Source organism: Myxine glutinosa, chromosome 11 (genome assembly GCF_964187855.1).
Source record: "Myxine glutinosa chromosome 11, kmMyxGlut1.1, whole genome shotgun sequence".
NCBI lineage: Eukaryota > Metazoa > Chordata > Myxini > Myxiniformes > Myxinidae > Myxine > Myxine glutinosa.
Genome location: NC_136271.1, coordinates 87247444 through 87266818, shown reverse-complemented (window position 1 = coordinate 87266818; position 19375 = coordinate 87247444). Strand labels below are relative to the sequence as shown.

General features: G+C 45.8%; 1 protein-coding gene across 3 annotated transcripts in view; it reads right to left on the bottom strand.

Moving 5' to 3' along the window:
* Nucleotides 1-19375, bottom strand: part of LOC137436180 (beta-1 adrenergic receptor-like) — a 78573-nt gene that overhangs the window by 36154 nt on the left and 23044 nt on the right. For all 3 annotated transcript variants that reach the window (XM_078786841.1, XM_068129905.2, XM_078786842.1), the window contains exon 2: nt 4138-4406. In XM_078786841.1, coding sequence (XP_078642967.1) covers nt 4138-4406 — 269 coding nt within the window. The remainder of the gene's footprint in view (nt 1-4137; nt 4407-19375) is intronic.

Genomic DNA, 19375 nt, shown 5'->3' with positions numbered 1-19375 from the left:
CAATGGTCGTTCTTGACCGCCAGCGTGCCAATGGCCCTGCTGGGCGCGGACGTCCTATGTGCGCATGGGCTGTTGGTCGACGTGAAGCACAGACGGCTCGTCCAGGCCGAAACCTTCAGCTCGCTCGCTTGTTCGCTGAGCGGCTTGTTGAGCGGCTCACTGAGCGGCTCACCGAGCGGCTTGCCAAGTGGCTTGCTGGAAGGTTCCGTCCCGGCGAGTTTAGTTTGCAAGCTTCCGGCAGCGGACGACTTTACCCGCCTCCTAGCCAGTTTCCCGGCCCTCACGCGGCCCACCTTCTCAGCGTTGGCCGTTAAACACGGGGTGGAGCACCATATACCCACGGTCGGGCCGCCGGTCTACGCCCGGGCGCGCCGAATCGAACCCACGAAGCTCGCCGTGGCGAAAGCGGAGTTCGCCATGCTGGAGCGGCTGGGGATCGTACGGCGCTCCAACAGCGCATGGGCTTCTCCTCTGCACATTGTACCGAAGCCCGGCAGGGGATGGCGGCCGTGCGGGGACTACCGCCGGCTCAATGATGCCACCACCCCCGACCGCTACCCGGTCCCGCATATCCAGGACTTTTCCGCCCGGTTGGCAAACACGACCGTGTTTTCCAAGGTGGACCTCATCCGGGGCTACCACCAGGTCCCCGTCCAACCGGGCGATGTCCCGAAGACGGCCGTCATCACCCCTTTCGGCCTCTTCAAGTTCCTGCGAATGCCTTTCGGGTTGAAGAATGCGGCCCAGGCGTTCCAAGGGCTTATGGACAGCGTCTTGTGCGACTTACCTTTCCTCTTTGTCGACCTGGACGACATCCTAGTCACGAGCGCATCCCGGGAGGAGCACCTCCTCCACCTCCGCACGCTTTTCGAATGCCTGGGCCAGCATGGCCTAATCATCAACCCTGCAAAGTGCCGTTTCGGCGTCGCCACCATCGACTTCTTGGGGCACCGCATCACCAGGCACGGGGCCGTCCCTTTACCGGCCAAGGTGGAGGCGGTCAGGGATTTCCCGCGACCCCGCACGATCAAGGGGCTCCAGGAGTTCCTGGGCATGGTAAATTTTTACCACCGCTTCCTGCCCCACGTCGCCCGGCTCCTCCGCCCCCTGCACGAGGCCCTCCGGCGCAAGCCGGGCAAAGGTGACATCGCCTAGGTGGAGCCGATGGCCGCGGCATTTGCGGGCGCAAAGCTGGCCCTGGCCAACGCCACCATGCTGGAGCACCCGGTGCCCGATGCGCTGATCGCCCTCAACACCGACGCGTCGGACTACGCGGTGGGCGCGGTGCACGAGCAGTGGGTGCGTGGTGCTTGGCAACCCCTGGCGTTGTTTAGCCGGCAGCTTTGCCTGCACGAACGCCGCTACAGCACCTTCGACCGCGAGCTGCTCGGGCTCCACCTGGCGGTCCGACACTTCCGCCATCTGCTGGAGGGCTGCCCGTTCACGGCTTTCGTCGACCACAAGCCCCTTGTGTTGGCGATGGCCAAGGTCGCCGAACCATGGTCGGCCCGGCAGCAGCGTCACCTCTCGGCCGTGTCCGAGTATACGACGAACGTCCGTCACGTGGCGGGTAAAGGCAACCCGGTGGCGGATTGCCTTTCCCGATCCGTCGCGCATGCGGTCCACCTCGGGATCGACTATGCCCGGATGGCGGAGGACCAGACCACCGACCCCGGCGTCCAGGCCTTGCGGACCGCCGACACGGGCCTCCACGTCACTGAGGTGCCATTCGACGCCGCGGGCGCGGCCCTCCTGTGCGACGTCTCCCTCGGCCGGCCTCGCCTCATCGTGCCCGCTGGCTGGCAGCACCCAGTGTTCGACGCCATCCACGGACTGTCCCACCCGGGCATGACGGCCTCCCAGAAGCTCGTCGCGGCGAAGTTCGTCTGGCATGGCCTCAGGAAGGACGTCCACGACTGGGCCAGGACGTGCCTCGCGTGCCAGCGCGCAAAGGTCCACCGCCACACCCAGGCCCCGTTGGCCCCGTTTGCGGTGCCCGAGCGTCGGTTCAACCACGTGCACGTCGACTTGGTGGGACCTCTGCCCCCCTCGCGGGGGTTCACCCACCTCCTCACCATGGTGGACCGCACCACACGGTGGCCGGAGGCCGTCCCATTGGCGGCGACGTCTGCGGCTGATGTGGCGCAAGCCTTCATCGCCACTTGGGTTGCCCGGTTCGGTTCCCCCTCGGACATCTAGTCCGACCGCGGCCCCCAGTTCACCTCGGAGCTCTGGGCCGCGGTGGCGCAAGGGTTCGGCATAAAACTACACTGCACCACGGCCTACCACCCCCAGGCCAATGGCCTGTGCGAGCGCTTTCATCGCTCGATGAAGGCCACGCTCTGGGCCAGCCTCCGCGACGGCAGCTGGGCCGACAGGCTCCCCTGGGTCCTGCTGGGCCTCAGGACGGTGCCCAAGGACGACCTGCACGCGTCCTCAGCGGAGCTGGTCTTCGGGCAACCACTGTGGGTACCGGGCGAATTCATCCCCGACTCCACGGCTCCTTGGTCCGCGGCGCAACAGCACTCCGCCCTTCAGGAGACCGCCCGGAGGTTCGCCCCGGTGCCGACGGCACACCATGGTTGCCCATCTTCCCACGTCACCCCGGAACTTCGCACGGCGGAGTACGTCTTCGTCCGGCACGACGCCCACCGGGCACCGCTGCGGCCCCCGTACGACGGGCCCTTCCGTGTGCTGGAGACCGGGGACAAATATTTCACCGTCGACATCGGCGGTGCCCCAGATCGCATCTCCGTGGACTGCCTCAAGCCGGCCCACCTCGATCTGGACCACCCCCTGCAAGCAGCTCTGCCTCCGCGTCGAGGCCGCCCCCCGGTGGTCGGACCCCTGGCACCCCCCAGCCCCGCCGTCCCGCTACCACCCAGCCCTGCACGCATCGCCAGGGGGCGTTTCGGCCGGGTCATCCGGCTTCCCCACAAACTCACCCTTCAGGTGCGCGGGAATTCTGGGGGGGCGCGTGTGGCGGGCACAAGGGACAATAATTCCGCGCACCAGTGGGTGGCGTGAGCGTCCAGGCGGGGAACGAAAACGCATGCCCCGCCTTTCGACCGATCGGCCACGCCCGGGGGCAAGGCGTGGCCTCGGGACATATATGCGGGCTCTAAGGTCGAGCCCGCCCAGTGCTGAAGTGCGAGCTCTTAATAAAGACTCTTTGTTTGTACCAACGCGTTGTGGCCTACCTCTCTGGCAATCGAGTCGTGTGTGCACAGCACCACAATATAAAGTGGTGCCAATTTGAGTCATACACCTGCATGAATAAGTAAATGTATTTTATTTTCCAGATGTAAGGCTCCCCTTTATCATCTAACACACAGCAAGGAGGTTTAGAGGCAAAACAAAAGGGATGTAAGAGAGGGTGTTATGGAACAATTGACCACCTACTAGTGAACAAGGCCATACTTGAAAATTCCAAAATGAGAAGAACTAAATTGTTCACCGCCTGGATAGACGATAAGAAAGCTTTTGTCAGTGTCCCACATTCGTGGATGATAAAATGCATGTAAATATACAAAATCAATCCCCAAATAATCAAACTGATTGAGAAAGCAATGGAGCTCTGGAATACCACATTGATATTACAGTACTCAGAAGGCAATATGGAAATACCAGATGTGAAGATACGGTGTGGAATCTTCCAAGGAGACAGTCTTCCTGTCCCTTTCCCTCCCTCTCCTGTTTTGTCTGGCTCTGGACCCACTAAGTAACCTCATCAATGAACAAGGACACGGATACACCCTAACTAACAATAGAAGGACATCCAAAGACGATCCTGAAAAGAGCCCTTGGAACAAAACTCTGAAAAAGTTGAACAGTTTGGTCCATGAACCGTGATCTCTTACCAAAGAGGAGGTGGATACTTTGGGTCCTGGGAGGACTCCTTTCCACCTGCTGAAACCCACAAATGGACATAACAACCAACGACACACACACACATATTCCTTTAAATTTTATGCAAGATAAAGCCAGAAGGTGAGCCGAGACTGTTTCAAAAGGAGCAAGCATCATCTGCAGTATTCAGATGCTTTGTAAAACACTCAATAGCATTTATACAAAGTATATTATGATGACTAAATAGTTTGAAGCCATGCTTCTTCGACCTTCCATAATGAAACGCACCTGGAATCTGGGGGCACAAAGGGCTTTCCCCTGTATGTAAGCATAGGTGCCGAGGCCAAGGAAAGGCAGGCTAGCAATGAGGCCCGAGTAAGCCCACATTGTGCCCGTGATGATCACAGCTCCACTACCCTTAAGGACCCATGTATGTGAGAATGGTAAGCGGATTTCAGCAAAGCGGCACACACTAATCCACATGGTAGAGTGCACGCTCGAAATCTCCAGCAGCACCAACAGGAAAGCCCCAACCTGACATGGCACACCATTTGATTCTGCAAAATATATAACATTGGGCCACTTGTGTTAGTAACAAAAAAGCTTAAAGATGCATTGCAACTTTTTTTTTTTTCAAACATTTCTTCAACTCTTTTTTTTTCGATATGACATTAAAATAATTTCATTGCCATGAGCAAAACAGAACCTCAGTGAACAAGTTCCACCAAGGTGAACATTTAAAACCTTCTGGATGATGATGTTTTTGATGCTCAGCATTCTCAGTCCGATTGTAAATGCAACCAAAATGGTCTGCGGAAAAAGGAATGCTGATGTTGCTATTTGTCGTGCTTCAAAAAAGACCTTGAAAGGACAGCAAATTTACACGCCGTAAAACTATCATTTAGCTCCTTCTATACTAAAAAAGGCTCCGTGCATGCACCTGTCCGTCCACCACTCAGTGGTTGGGCAGTTTTCCTGACTCCACCCACAATTTCAACCTAGAAAAAAATCGGACGGCCGCCATTTTGGTGCTTACTACTTGGCGATGGCAAACACATCTTCAGAGCCATCATATTCACAATCGCCATGCCATCCCTATAAGTTTTCCCCTAATTGTGAAACAATCAAAGTGCCAGATAAAAGGATTTGAGCCAATAGGCATCACAGGCCTTGTGAATATAGACATCAGCGATCGAGCAGTGGTCTGTTGTCTATACACCGCCCAAATAACGATGTGGCATTCTCTCAAGCAGGGCTGCTACCGTGGAGGTTATGTACTGTGGGTCCTTGCTATTATTTCTGACTATTTTCTATTAAAAGACTCAACCAGGGATCATACAACCCATGTACTTGTCCAGAATCATTATTTACTTTGAAAGATGTGTATATAAGCATCAGGAAGAAGAGAATTGCTTTTGGGTCATTAATTGGCACAATTAGCCTATTCATGGTCACTTGAGAGTTGCTCGTGAAGTCGTGGGATTGTGAATTTGAGAGGTGATCGTGATGGGTTTATGTGAAGTCGGTAATAGCATGATAGGGTATTGGAAAACATTCAATGTTTAGCTGATTCGATGTGGAAACGCCCGTTTGCTTTCATGAGCAGGAGGAGGATAAGGAAGTGAGGACAGAATTGAGGTTTGGAAGGGGGGGATGGGAGCAAACATGGCACAGAGTTGGGAGGGTGAGGTTAAGGCTTTGGGGTGGGGGTATGAGGATTTCTGGTGAGGGTGAGCAGGGAGTTTGAAGTTTGTGGCCGGGGGAGGGGTGGGAGGGTGGTTTGAAAGCTTGGCGTCGGGAGGGGATTGACTCCTTAGGGTTGGGAATGGGAGAGTGAGGACTTGCAGTAAATTGGGAGGCAGAGGTTGAGGACTTGAGGTTCGTGAGGGGCAGAGTTGAGGAATTGAAGTCACATTTAAAATTGCTAGGATATTCCTCTGGTCCCTGATAGTATTGACAAAAACAGCACATGTCATCATTTATTGCATAATATGCTAATGTGACTAGTTTTATCTATCTATAATTCCAGTAATCTCTGTCTGTCTGTACGTTTGTTTGTCTGTGACCGCTGTTTCTCGACAACCACGGGTCCGATATACTTTTAACTTGCCAGGTATATTGCTGGGGACCCGAGGATGTGCCTTTTCAAGGTTTCATATTAATCGGACAATTACTTACCGAGCTATGTCCAAAAAACGATTCAACCAATCAGAGAGCAGCGAACGATCGCGTGTGCCGAACGTGGCGGGCACACTCTGCCTCGGATGGCACATTTGAGAGCGTATTCATTTATTTCACGTTTGCAAACTATGTTGGCGTTAAACTATGTTTTACAACTAATAAAAACGAATTTGCGATTCATTCGCTTTCCTGCGCGTTTGTGCACGCGATGGCGATTGCTTTACCAAACTCCGGAAGCCGTTCGCTTTGGACCAAACCATTTCATGTAAATAGAGGGGGGGATTGTCACCACTCGCAAGCCGTTCGCTTTGGACCAAACCATTTCATGTAAATAGAGGGGGGGGGATATAATTTTAGATATATATATAGTACGGGCATGCCCTAGTTATATTAAATAGATGGATGGGCTGGCAGGATAGCATAGACATATGCACACTCGCTTTTAACCTGGTTGGGTTTAAATCCCAACACAGCTATGAACTGTCACCTTGGGGTGTGTTCAGTTACCAAGCAGCTATCTAGTGCTTGTCAAGCCAGCCATTCCTGATAAACCATTTTGATGGAGTGCTTGCTTGAGTGCTTAAGGCACTTTGCAAGCGTTCAACAAGCTTAATGGTAATGGAACGCACCCCTGTTTTGGCAGCACCACGCTCTGTAAAGACTATGCTATAGCGATCGTCACAAATATGTTGAAGGTATTCAAACGAGGTTGTAGGTACTTCCCCTTGCAGTACATAATAATGTTACGTTTGTGGGGGTAGGGATGAAATACCCTAGTGGAGATAGGAATGTATAGTTTAGCATGGACCGTGTGACGCAAAGAAGAAGAACCTCGATGTACTAAGTAGGGAATCTGTAGAGCATAAGTTCGTATATGTCTCTCCGTTCTAAGGGTGAAGCTATGCTAATTAGGTAGGGCTTAAGGATAATCCCCAGTGTGTAATTGCACCTGTGATTTTCCTGAACATTTTATTACCCTCGCCTGAGGAGAGGGTATTGCATTTGAGTCAGTTTCTTTGTTACTTGCCGGAAAAGATTCCGGCAAGTATGTTGATCTGTTCGTTTGTTACTTGCCGGAAAAGATTCCGGCAAGTATGTTGATCTGTTCGTTTGTCTGTCTGTCTGTTTGTTACTTGCCGGAAAAGATTCCGGCAAGTATGTTGATCTGTTCGTTTGTCTGTCTGTCTGTTTGTTAGTTGCTGGAAAAGATTCCGGCAAGTATGTTGATCTGTTCGTTTGTTTGTCTGTCTGAAAACAAGAAAGAAAACAATAAAACAAGAAAACAAGAAAACAAACAACCAGAGTGAAAACTGAGTACTCCCTTTCAGCATGCGTCACTGCCGAGCCCCCTTCGGTGCCCAGCAATGACGATTTGCAATGCCTGGAGATGGCATGGGAGAGGTGCGGTGTACAACAAGTATAGATACATTCAAAGTACACCGCCCCCATGCCAAATAATTAAATATCCTACAGCGCGGCATTGCCGGGGCACCTCCGGCGCCCGGCAATACCGCAGTGCAGCTTTGAGGCTGCATTTGGAGGGAGAGGTGTGCACTAATTGATTGAATAATTGTATAATTAAAATCAATAAAATATTATCACGAAATATTTTCTTAATCAATTGGCTAATAGCATAACTAAACCACTAGTGCTTCATCCGAAGATGTGTCTTTTAGAAATTTAAGTAAATAAGTCATTAATAAAAAATTAAATAATTAATTGATTTATCAATAAATAATTAATCGATTAATCAATAAATGATTAATCGATTAAATGATTAATCAATAAATCAAAAATATCCCTGATAGCCACATCACTTGGTCACTGTCATGTCCAAATATTAGCTTCCCAGCTCAAAAGGTGCATGAGTTAATGGTCAGAAGAGAACGGAAATTTGATTAATTAAATAAGTACTTAATTAATAGTTACTCCGCACGTGAAAAAGCTGAATGCCTCAACTCTGCATTTGCCTCTAAATCTTGTGTCCCAAACCCATCCCTCTCTGTACCCACCATACCCAGTCGTACCCAGCTGCTCCTGGACTCTGTGTCCTTTCCTCCTGACAAGGTGGAAAAGTTTCTGTCAACCCTCGACTGATTCTGCAACTGGTCTTGACGGCATCAGCCCACGGGTCCTAAAATCATGTTCTTCCGCTCTTTCACTCCCTCTTTCTGTTCTCTTCACCCTCTCTTTTGCTCAAGGTCATCTGCCATCTACTTGGAAATCAGCCAACATCACCGCTTTGCACAAAAAGGTGCAAACACAGATCCTAGCAACTACAGACCAATCAGCCTTCTCCCAATTATCAGTAAAGTCATGGATTCCATCATTGCTCCAGATATGAAATCTTTCCTCTTCTCCAATGGCTTGATCTCTGACCATCAATTTGGTTTCAGACCAGGTTACTCTACTCTGGACATGCTCCTTCTGCTTTCTCAACAATGGATGGAGGTCCTCAACACCAAACAGGAAATTAGAGCTGTCTCCCTTGACATATCACGTGCCTTCGATACGGTCTGGCACCCCGCTCTGCTCACCAAACTCTCCTCCTTTGGTATCCATGGAAATCTCCACGCATGGCTGGCAGACTTCCTCTCTGGTCGTAGTCAACGTGTGGCCCTGAATGGGTTTCTCTCATCTCCTCTTCCTGTTCATGCTGGAGTTCCCCAAGGCAGTGTTCTGGGCCCTGTGCTTTTTCTGGTCTTCATCAATGATCTCTCTGACTCTCTTGAAAATCCTCTCTATCTCTTTGCTGACGACTCTACTCTCTGTCGCTCCATTCCTCATCCCTCAGATCGGCAGTCTGCAGCCTCCTCACTCTCTGCAGACCTGGACAAAATCACAGACTGGGCAAACAAATGGAACATGTCTTTCAATCCTGACAAATCTCACACTCTTACGATGTCTCTCCGAAAAGACTGACTGGACAACCCTCCCATCCACTTTCTGAATAATCCTCTCCAAGAAGTTCTGTCACTCAATCTTTTGGGTCTCACTATCTGCCATGATCTTTCCTGGGAAAACCACATTTCAAATCTGGCCTCCAAAGCCAGTCGCCGACTGGGCATCCTCCGTCGTGCGAAGTCCTTCCTTGGTACACCTGAGCTCCTCACCACTTACAAGGCTTTCATCCGCAGCTCAATGGAATACTGCTCTCCCCTCTTGGCTGGTGCTCCTGCCTCACACCTAGCTCGTCTTCACGCTGGTGAAACCAAAGCGTTCAGAATCATTGGAATCTCCCGCGATGAAGCTAACTCCAAGGCCTTTCACTCACTCACCGCAGGCAGGTTGGTGGTCTTTCCATCTTCTACCGACTCCTCTCTGGCCTTGCCCCCCCCCCCCAGCTCTCTCTGGGCTCTGTCCCCCAAATATTCCTACAGGTCGCACAAGATCTACCTGCAACCCTCTTATGGTTAAACTGCCAAAATCAAGACTTTCTGCTCACATTCACTCCTTCATTCCTCTTTTCTCCCGCCTCTGGAACAAACTCCCTCACTCTCTTCAATCCCACTCCACCCTCAAGGTCTTTAAAACAGCTGTTCACCACCATCTCTTATCCTCCCCCATCCAAAACCTTGAACTTTTCTACCCCCGCTAATTTCGGTCCCCTTGTGTCTTATACCTCTCCCCCCCCCCCCCCCCTTCCCACGCCTCCTCCCTCCAAGCCCTCTCCCTCCCACACTTCTCCCTGCTCTCAAATGTTGTGTTTGTGTGCTTCCCTTTCTCTCCCCATCTTGTCTTCCGCTCCCTCTTTTTATATATTTTGTTTGTCTGGTTGATTTGTTTGTGATATAAATGTTAGCTCTTTCACGAGCCTCGATTCAGTATACAAAAAAAAAAAAAAAAACTACTCAATTCATTGATAAATCAAAAAACAAAAAATATTGTTTTTGACAAAGGACTTGCTCACTATTGTGCCGAAATTTCAGCTTCCTAGCTCAAACGATGGCTGAGATATCGCCCGGACAAACAAGCAAGAAAGAAAACAAGCAAGAAAGAAAACAAAGAAAACAAACAAACAATCAGAGTGAAAACTGAGTACTCCCTTTCAGAATGCATCACTGCCGAGCCCCCTTGGGTGCCGGGAAATGACGATTTGCAATGCCTGGAGATGGCATCGGAAAGGAGCGGTGTACAACAAGAAAACAACCAGAGTGAAAACTGAGTACTCCCTTTCAGCGTGCGTCACTGCCGAGCCCCCTTCGGTGCCCGGCAATGACGTTTTGCAATGCCTGGAGATGACATAGGAAAGGTGCGATGTACAACAACCAGAGTGAAAACTGAGTACTCCCTTTCAGAGTGCGTCACTGCCGAGCCCCCTTCGGTGCCCGGCAATGACGATTTGCAATGCCTGGAGATGGCATAGGAAAGGTGCGGTGTACAATACATTGATTTCCCACTTCTTAAAAAAAAAAAAGGAATACATTGATTTGCCACTTTAAAAAAGTGGAATACATTTATTTTCCACTTCTTTAAAAAAATGGAATGCATTGATTTCCCACTTCTTAAAAAAAAAAAGGATTACATTGATTTGCTACTTTTAAAAAGTGGAATACATTGATTTGCTACTTTTAAAAAGTGGAATACATTTATTTGCCACTTCTTTTAAAAAATGAATACATTGATTTGCCATTCATTTCAAAAATGGAATACATTGATTTGCCACTTTTAAAAAGTGGAATGCATTGATTTGCCACTTTTAAAAAGTGGAATACATTTATTTGCCACTTCTTTTAAAAAATGAATACATTGATTTGCCATTCATTTCAAAAATGGAATACATTGATTTGCCACTTTTAAAAAGTGGAATGCATTGATTTGCCACTTTTAAAAAGTGGAATACATTGATTTGCCACTTTTAGAAAGTGGAATACATTGATTTGCCATTCATTTCAAAAATGGAATACATTGATTTGCCACTTTTAAAAAGTGGAATGCATTGATTTGCCACTTTTAAAAAGTGGATTACATTGATTTGCCATTCATTTCAAAAATGGAATACATTGATTTGCCACTTTTAAAAAGTGGAATGCATTGATTTGCCACTTTTAAAAAGTGGATTACATTGATTTGCCACTTTTAGAAAGTGGAATACATTGATTTGCCATTCATTTCAAAAATGGAATACATTGATTTGCCACTTTTAAAAAGTTGAATGCATTGATTTGCCACTTTTAAAAAGTGGAATGCATTGATTTGCCACTTTTAAAAAGTGGATTACATTGATTTGCCACTTTTAAAAAGTGGATTACATTGATTTGCCACTTTTAGAAAGTGGAATACATTGATTTGCCATTCATTTCAAAAATGGAATACATTGATTTGCCACTTTTAAAAAGTGGATTACATTGATTTGCCACTTTTAAAAAGTGGATTACATTGATTTGCCATTCATTTCAAAAATGGAATACATTGATTTGCCACTTTTAAAAAGTGGAATGCATTGATTTGCCACTTTTAAAAAGTGGATTACATTGATTTGCCACTTTTAGAAAGTGGAATACATTGATTTGCCATTCATTTCAAAAATGGAATACATTGATTTGCCACTTTTAAAAAGTTGAATGCATTGATTTGCCACTTTTAAAAAGTGGAATGCATTGATTTGCCACTTTTAAAAAGTGGATTACATTGATTTGCCACTTTTAAAAAGTGGATTACATTGATTTGCCACTTTTAGAAAGTGGAATACATTGATTTGCCATTCATTTCAAAAATGGAATACATTGATTTGCCACTTTTAAAAAGTTGAATGCATTGATTTGCCACTTTTAAAAAGTGGATTACATTGATTTGCCACTTTTAAAAAGTGGAATACATTGATATGCCATTCATTTCAAAAATGGAATACATTGATTTGCCACTTTTAAAAAGTGGAATGCATTGATTTGCCACTTTTAAAAAGTGGATTACATTGATTTGCCACTTTTAGAAAGTGGAATACATTGATTTGCCATTCATTTCAAAAATGGAATACATTGATTTGCCACTTTTAAAAAGTTGAATGCATTGATTTGCCACTTTTAAAAAGTGGAATGCATTGATTTGCCACTTTTAAAAAGTGGATTACATTGATTTGCCACTTTTAGAAAGTGGAATACATTGATTTGCCATTCATTTCAAAAAAGGAATACATTGATTTGCTACTTTTAGAAAGTGGAATACATTGATTTGCTACTTTTAGAAAGTGGAATACATTGATTTGCTACTTTTAGAAAGTGGAATACATTTATTTGCCATTCATTTCAAAAATGGAATACATTGATTTGCCACTTTTAGAAAGTGGAATACATTGATTTGCCACTTTTAGAAAGTGGAATGCATTGATTTGCCACTTTTAAAAAGTGGATTACATTGATTTGCTACTTTTAGAAAGTGGAATACATTTATTTGCCATTCATTTCAAAAAAGGAATACATTGATTTGCTACTTTTAGAAAGTGGAATACATTGATTTGCCATTCATTTCAAAAATGGAATACATTGATTTGCCACTTTTAGAAAGTGGAATACATTGATTTGCCACTTTTAGAAAGTGGAATACATTGATTTGCCACTTTTAGAAAGTGGAATACATTGATTTGCCACTTTTAGAAAGTGGAATACATTGATTTGCTACTTTTAGAAAGTGGAATACATTGATTTGCCATTCATTTCAAAAAAGGAATACATTGATTTGCTACTTTTAGAAAGTGGAATACATTGATTTGCCATTCATTTCAAAAGTGGAATACATTGATTTGCCACTTTTAAAAAGTGGAATACATTGATTTGCTACTTTTAGAAAGTGGAATACATTGATTTGCTACTTTTAAAAAGTGGAATACATTGATTTGCTACTTTTAGAAAGTGGAATACATTGATTTGCCATTCATTTCAAAAAAGGAATACATTGATTTGCTACTTTTAGAAAGTGGAATACATTGATTTGCCATTCATTTCAAAAGTGGAATACATTGATTTGCCACTTTTAAAAAAGGAATACATTGATTTGCCATTCATTTCAAAAAAGGAATACATTGATTTGCCACTTTTAAAAAAGGAATACATTTATTTGCCACTTTTTAATGTAATACATTAATTTTACCACGCACGTGCGGATTCCATTCATGATTTTTCATTTTCATATTGATTTCAGACTCCTCATGGAGCTTATACATAATCAAGTGAAGGACACACACATAAGTAGAAATGACTGTACTGTAGCGTCATGTGAATTACAAACAAGGACATGAAATGGACAAATCCATCTCATGATGTGTAGGATTTGAACCCGGGTTCTGAGCTTCATGAGCTCTCAGTTCAGTTTGACAGCCGAAGCAGCTAAAAAGGGCGGTTTGAATACAGTGGTGGCTTATTGGTGAATGTCGTCAACTCGGATCGCTGAGGTTGTGGGGTCAAATCCAGCTGAAAGGAGCACGAGTATGAATGATTTGTATTATTACGATGGAAGTCACGCGAATAGTCTTCGGGGAACAGCTGGTCCACTATTCGATTGTCGGTAAAAAGCATGCTGGCTCATTAAAGACCATCATGGTGCCATTATCTACCTGCTCTACCTGGCCTCATCTGGTTATGAATATAGTCCACTTCTCCTTTCTCTTATTTGGTATGCAGCACAATGCTGTGGGTAGCATCGTTTGTGTTGGCACAGCTGTCCCACTGATGCAGTGTGCCCTGCAAGTTAGAGCAGGAATTTGTAATTTGTTCAGGGAGTAGCTCGCCAATTCCTGCATGAATGACAGTGGGATTTTTAACATCCATCATCGAATTTTGGCAGATAAGACTCACAGTTTAACACTTATCCGAGGAACGGCACACACATTGATGTCTCACCCTGCCTGCAAAACAACAGGGTGACAGTTTATAGCTGGGCTGAGATTCGAGCCCAGGCTAGACAGCTTGGAGGTGAGTGTGCACACCTCTCGGCCATCCTGCCAGCAAATGTCCACTAAATGTGGTTGACTCTTATTCCCTTCCCTTGTTGCAGGAGCTCGTTCTGAATGACTACAAGGGTCCTAACCCTTTTCCTGTCCCTTCCAAATAAAGAAAAGGATTGCAAGATGTGCGATGCCGAAACATGAAAATCGATAAATACATATAATAATATGTGACAATGTGTGGATGTAATCAATGGAGAAATGAATCACATTGCAGGTGTTGGATAACTGTGGATTATGTACTGTAGAGAAATGGTATTGATTATAGTTGGTCGGTTGGAGAATATGGCGCCTGTTTATTGATTCCACAAATTAATCATCGTTTCTGGGATCATTTTTACTGTGCCATTAAACACGTTCACAAGGCCATGTAACACATGCGGAAGGATTCAATTTATCCATAACAATTCCCTCTCGACAGTACTGCATCTTCCACGTGCAATGTCTTCCCATGCTGATATTACCAGTATTTAAATAGAGATAAGTTTTCAACTAGTGAGTGAAATAATCAGTGTGGATTCATATATATGCATACATGTATATTTATATATACACATACTAGCGAGGACAGCAGCTTCGTGAAGGACTTGCATGAAAAACGTATCCCGTCTGAATGGTTCTGTACCCAGTCAGTGGCGAATCCGTGAATGTCGCGGTTATAGAAAGGAGAAACCCTCACGTCATTTCCTCATTCATTTGAACTCAACATCTCTATTTTCATTCCAAACAGCATAACTCTAATCACAAAAAAAAACAAAAAAACTTTCACGAACACTCGTGACATAAACAAATATTTTAATCCGTTCTGACGTTACAATCTGGATATGGAGTAGTTCCGTGCGGTTGGAAATTCAAAATCATAATTGTATTCACTCAATTCCAAACGGCATAACTCCGATCATAAATTTCCCAACTGAGGTGAGCAGACGGCGAGAGGTGAAGATCAGTCAGTCAACAAGGATGTGCTGCCCACCTCACAAATCAGCAATGTTATCTATGAGTTTAAGTGCCGATGTGAAGCTCAGAACGTGGGCCGTACAACCCAAAGGTTGGCTGATCGTATCAAACAGCATGTCCGGATGTCCCCCTGATGATTCGAAGAAAGAACTTGGGAATGAGGACTCAACCGGTACGAGCATGCAAGAATGTTCAAGGACCGTCGACCATTTCTTCTTCTTCTTCTCTTCTCTTCTTCTTCTTCTTCCTCTTCTTCTTCTTCTTCTTCTTCTTCTTCTTCTGCAATTGCACAGCACTTGGAGGCCAATCCCGATTGTGCAGACCAGTAAAATGCAGATATGTTCAAGATATTGAGCCGAGGTCGGAGTACGTTACATCTACGTATGCTCGAAGCAACCTTCATCCATTACACGGACCCTACATTGTGTCGTCAAAAGGAATTTGTACATTTTCTCATTCTCTTTCAACATGGAAAGATTAAAGGTGTTTCCCTGACTGCTGTCCAAGGTAGCCTAATGATGCGAATAATGCATCCCTCTGGTCTCCCATCTCTACTGCCTCTGACATAAATTCTTCCTGGGAATTCTTCCAAAGCAAACTGCTCTCTCTCATGCACAGATTTATCCCATCTCGTCTTCTGTTGTCATACCCTTCCTCCCATCCATGGTACACGGAATCTTGTGGTGAGGCTATTGCCCAGAAACAACTTGCTTTCGTCTCCTGGAAAGCAAATCCAACGGAAGGAAATCTCATTTCCTTTCACAAAGCCCGAAACAAGTGTGTCCACCCTCAGGAGAGCCAGGAAACAATATCTCTCCGTTCTCAGGACCGAACTCTCTTATCTGTCTCCCTCTTCCAAATCCTGGTGGCGTCTGGTCAAATCTGTTTCTGGTGTTTGTTCCCCCTCCATCCCCTCCCTCACCTCAAATGGCCACACGGCTGACTCCGCACGTGAAAAAGCTGAATGCCTCAACTCTGTGTTTGCCTCTAAATCTTGTGTCCCAAACCCATCCCTCTCTGTACCCACCGTATCCAGTCGTACCCAGCTACTCCTGGACTCTGTGTCCTTTCCTCCTGACAAGGTGGAAAAGTTTCTGTCAACCCTCGACTCGGATTCTGCAACTGGACCTGGCGGCATCAGCCCACGGGTCCTAAAATCCTGTTCTTCCGCTCTTTCACTCCCTCTCTCTGTTCTCTTCACCCTCTCTTTTGCTCAAGGTCATCTTCCATCTGCTTGGAAATCTGCCAACATCACCGCTTTGCACAAAAAAGGTGCAAAAACAGATCCCAGCAACTACAGACCAATCAGCCTTCTCCCAATTATCAGCAAAGTCATGGAATCCATCATTGCTTCAGATATGAAATCTTTCCTCTTCTCCAATGGCTTGATCTCTGATCATCAATTTGGTTTCAGACCTGGACACTCTACTCTGGACATGCTGCTTCTGCTTTCTCAACAATGGATGGAGGTCCTCAATGCCAAACAGGAAATTAGAGCAGTCTCCCTTGACATATCACGTGCCTTCGATACGGTCTGGCACCCCGCTCTGCTCACCAAACTCTCCTCTTTTGGTATCCATGGAAATCTCCACGCATGGCTGGCGGACTTCCTCTCTAGTCGTAGTCAACGTGTGGCCCTGAATGGGTTTCTCTCATCTCCTCTTCCTGTTCAGGCTGGAGTTCCACAAGGCAGTGTTCTAGGCCCTGTGCTTTTTCTGGTCTTCATCAATGATCTCTCTGACTCTCTTGAAAATCCTCTGTATCTCTTTGCTGATGACTCTACTCTCTGTCGCTCCATTCTTCATCCCTCAGATCGGCAGTCTGCTGCCTCCTCACTCTCTGTAGACCTGGAGAAAATCACAGACTGGGCAAACAAGTGGAACATGTCTTTCAATCCTGACAAATCTCACACTCTTACGATGTCTCTCCGAAAAGACCGACTGGACAACCCTCCCATCCACTTTCTGAATAATCCTCTCCAATAAGTTCTGTCACTCAACCTTTTGGGTCTCTCTATCTGCCATGATCTTTCCTGGGAAAACCACATTTCAAATCTGGTCTCCAAAGCCAGTCGCCGACTGGGCATCCTCCGTCATGCGAAATCCTTCCTTGGCACACCTGAGCTCCTCACCCCATACAAGGCTTTCATCCGCAGCGCAATGGAATACTGCTCTCCTCTCTGGGCTGGTGCTCCTGCCTCACACCTAGCTCGTCTTCACGCTGTTGAAACCAAAGCATTCAGAATCATTGGAATCTCCCGCGATGAAGCTAACTCCAAGGGCCTCTCACTCACTCACCGCAGGCAGGTTGGTGGTCTTTCCATCTTCTACCGACTCCTCTCTGGCCTTGCCCCCCCAGCACTCTCTGGGCTCTGTCCCGCAAATATTCCTACAGGTCGCACAAGATCTGCCTGCAACCCTCTTATGGTCAAACTGCCAAAATCAAGACTCTCTGCTCACCTTCACTCCTTCATTCCTCTTTTCTCCCGCCTCTGGAACAAACTCCCTCACTCTCTTCAATCCCACTCCACCCTCCAGGTCTTTAAAACAGCTGTTCACCACCATCTCTTATCTTCCCCCATCCAAAACCTTGATCTTTTCTACCCCAGCTAATTTCACCCCAATTCCACTTTTTTGAAATACCAACTTCTGTCCTGGAAGTCATTGGTGTCCTTGTGTTTTATACTTCTCCCTCCACCCCCCACCTTCCCATGCCTCCTCCCCCCAAGCCCTCTCCCTTCCACACATCTCCCTGCTCTCAAATGTTGTGTTTGTGTGCTTCACCTTCTCTCCCCATCTTGTTTTCCGCTCCCGCTTTTTGTGTGTTTTGTTTGTCTGGTTGATTTGTTTGTGAAGTAAATGTTAGCTCTTTCACGAGCCTCGATTCAGTATACAAAAAAAAAAAAAAAAAAAAAATGCATCATCGCTAACAACTCCGCTCCAGCCAATCGGAGCCCGGGACAGTGGTGACTGAGTCAACCAATGGGTGTTCAGAACATCAATGACGTCATGACTGAAGAACCAATCGGTGCCACGGTTACTTAGACATGCTTATAAATGCACTAGTTATCATCTCTTCTGGTCTCTTTGCTGTGAATCGCCTTGAAGAGTACAGCACGAAAAGCTTCGGTGTTATTGTCATTAAGTCGGCTTTGTTTTCCTGTTTATTACTGTTCTGTAGTACAAAACATCAGAATAAGTAATGTTTACGATGACGTCATTGGTGCCTTAATTATGATGTCATGATTCGACAAGTACAACGCTTAGTCAGACCAGTTCGAAATTTCTTGAGCGTGATCTGCAGAACAATTATATTTGAGAATGTAAATTTATGATGTCATCGCTCAACTGGTCTGACTGCCAACTTGGGGAAAATTCCAGGGGAATAGAAAAGACCCCTTTATTATACGTACCATGTGGCAAAGTATAGAAAAGAAGGGGCATTCCATAGCTTGTAGAAAATGCCAAACTATAGAAAAGAAGGGGCATTCCATAGCTTGTAGAAAATGCCAAACTATAGAAAAGAAGGGACATTCCATAGCTTGTAGAAAATGCCAAACAATAGAAAAGAAGGGGCATTCCATCGCTTGTAGAAAATGCCAAACTATAGAAAAGAAGGGACATTCCATAGCTTGTAGAAAATGCCAAACTATAGAAAAGAAGGGACATTCCATAGCTTGTAGAAAATGCCAAACTATAGAAAAGAAGGGACATTCCATCGCTTGTAGAAAATGCCAAACTATAGAAAAGAAGGGACATTCCATAGCTTGTAGAAAATGCCAAACTATAGAAAAGAAGGGACATTCCATAGCTTGTAGAAAATGCCAAACTATAGAAAAGAAGGGACATTCCATCGCTTGTAGAAAATGCCAAACTATAGAAAAGAAGGGACATTCCATAGCTTGTAGAAAATGCCAAACTATAGAAAAGAAGGGACATTCCATAGCTTGTAGAAAATGCCAAACTATAGAAAAGAAGGGACATTCCATCGCTTGTAGAAAATGCCAAACAATAGAAAAGAAGGGGCATTCCATAGCTTGTAGAAAATGCCAAACTATAGAAAAGAAGGGGCATTCCATAGCTTGTAGAAAATGCCAAACTATAGAAAAGAAGGGGCATTCCATAGCTTGTAGAAAATGCCAAACTATAGAAAAGAAGGGACATTCCATCGCTTGTAGAAAATGCCAAACTATAGAAAAGAAGGGACATTCAAAAAATATTGTGTGCATGCTGGGCGAAGAACCCTTGTGTTCTTCGGAGGAACCAAGTAATGTTCCAGAGAAGTAGAGAAGTTCATATAAAGGGGCGCCAATTTGATTCAAACAGCTGCATGAAAACGTCAATGTATTTTATTTGCCAGATGCAGGGCACCCATTTACAGACTTGGCATTTAATATGGAATATTTTTTTTGTGTGGGTGAACTTACTTTTCAAGATGTCTTAGAACCAA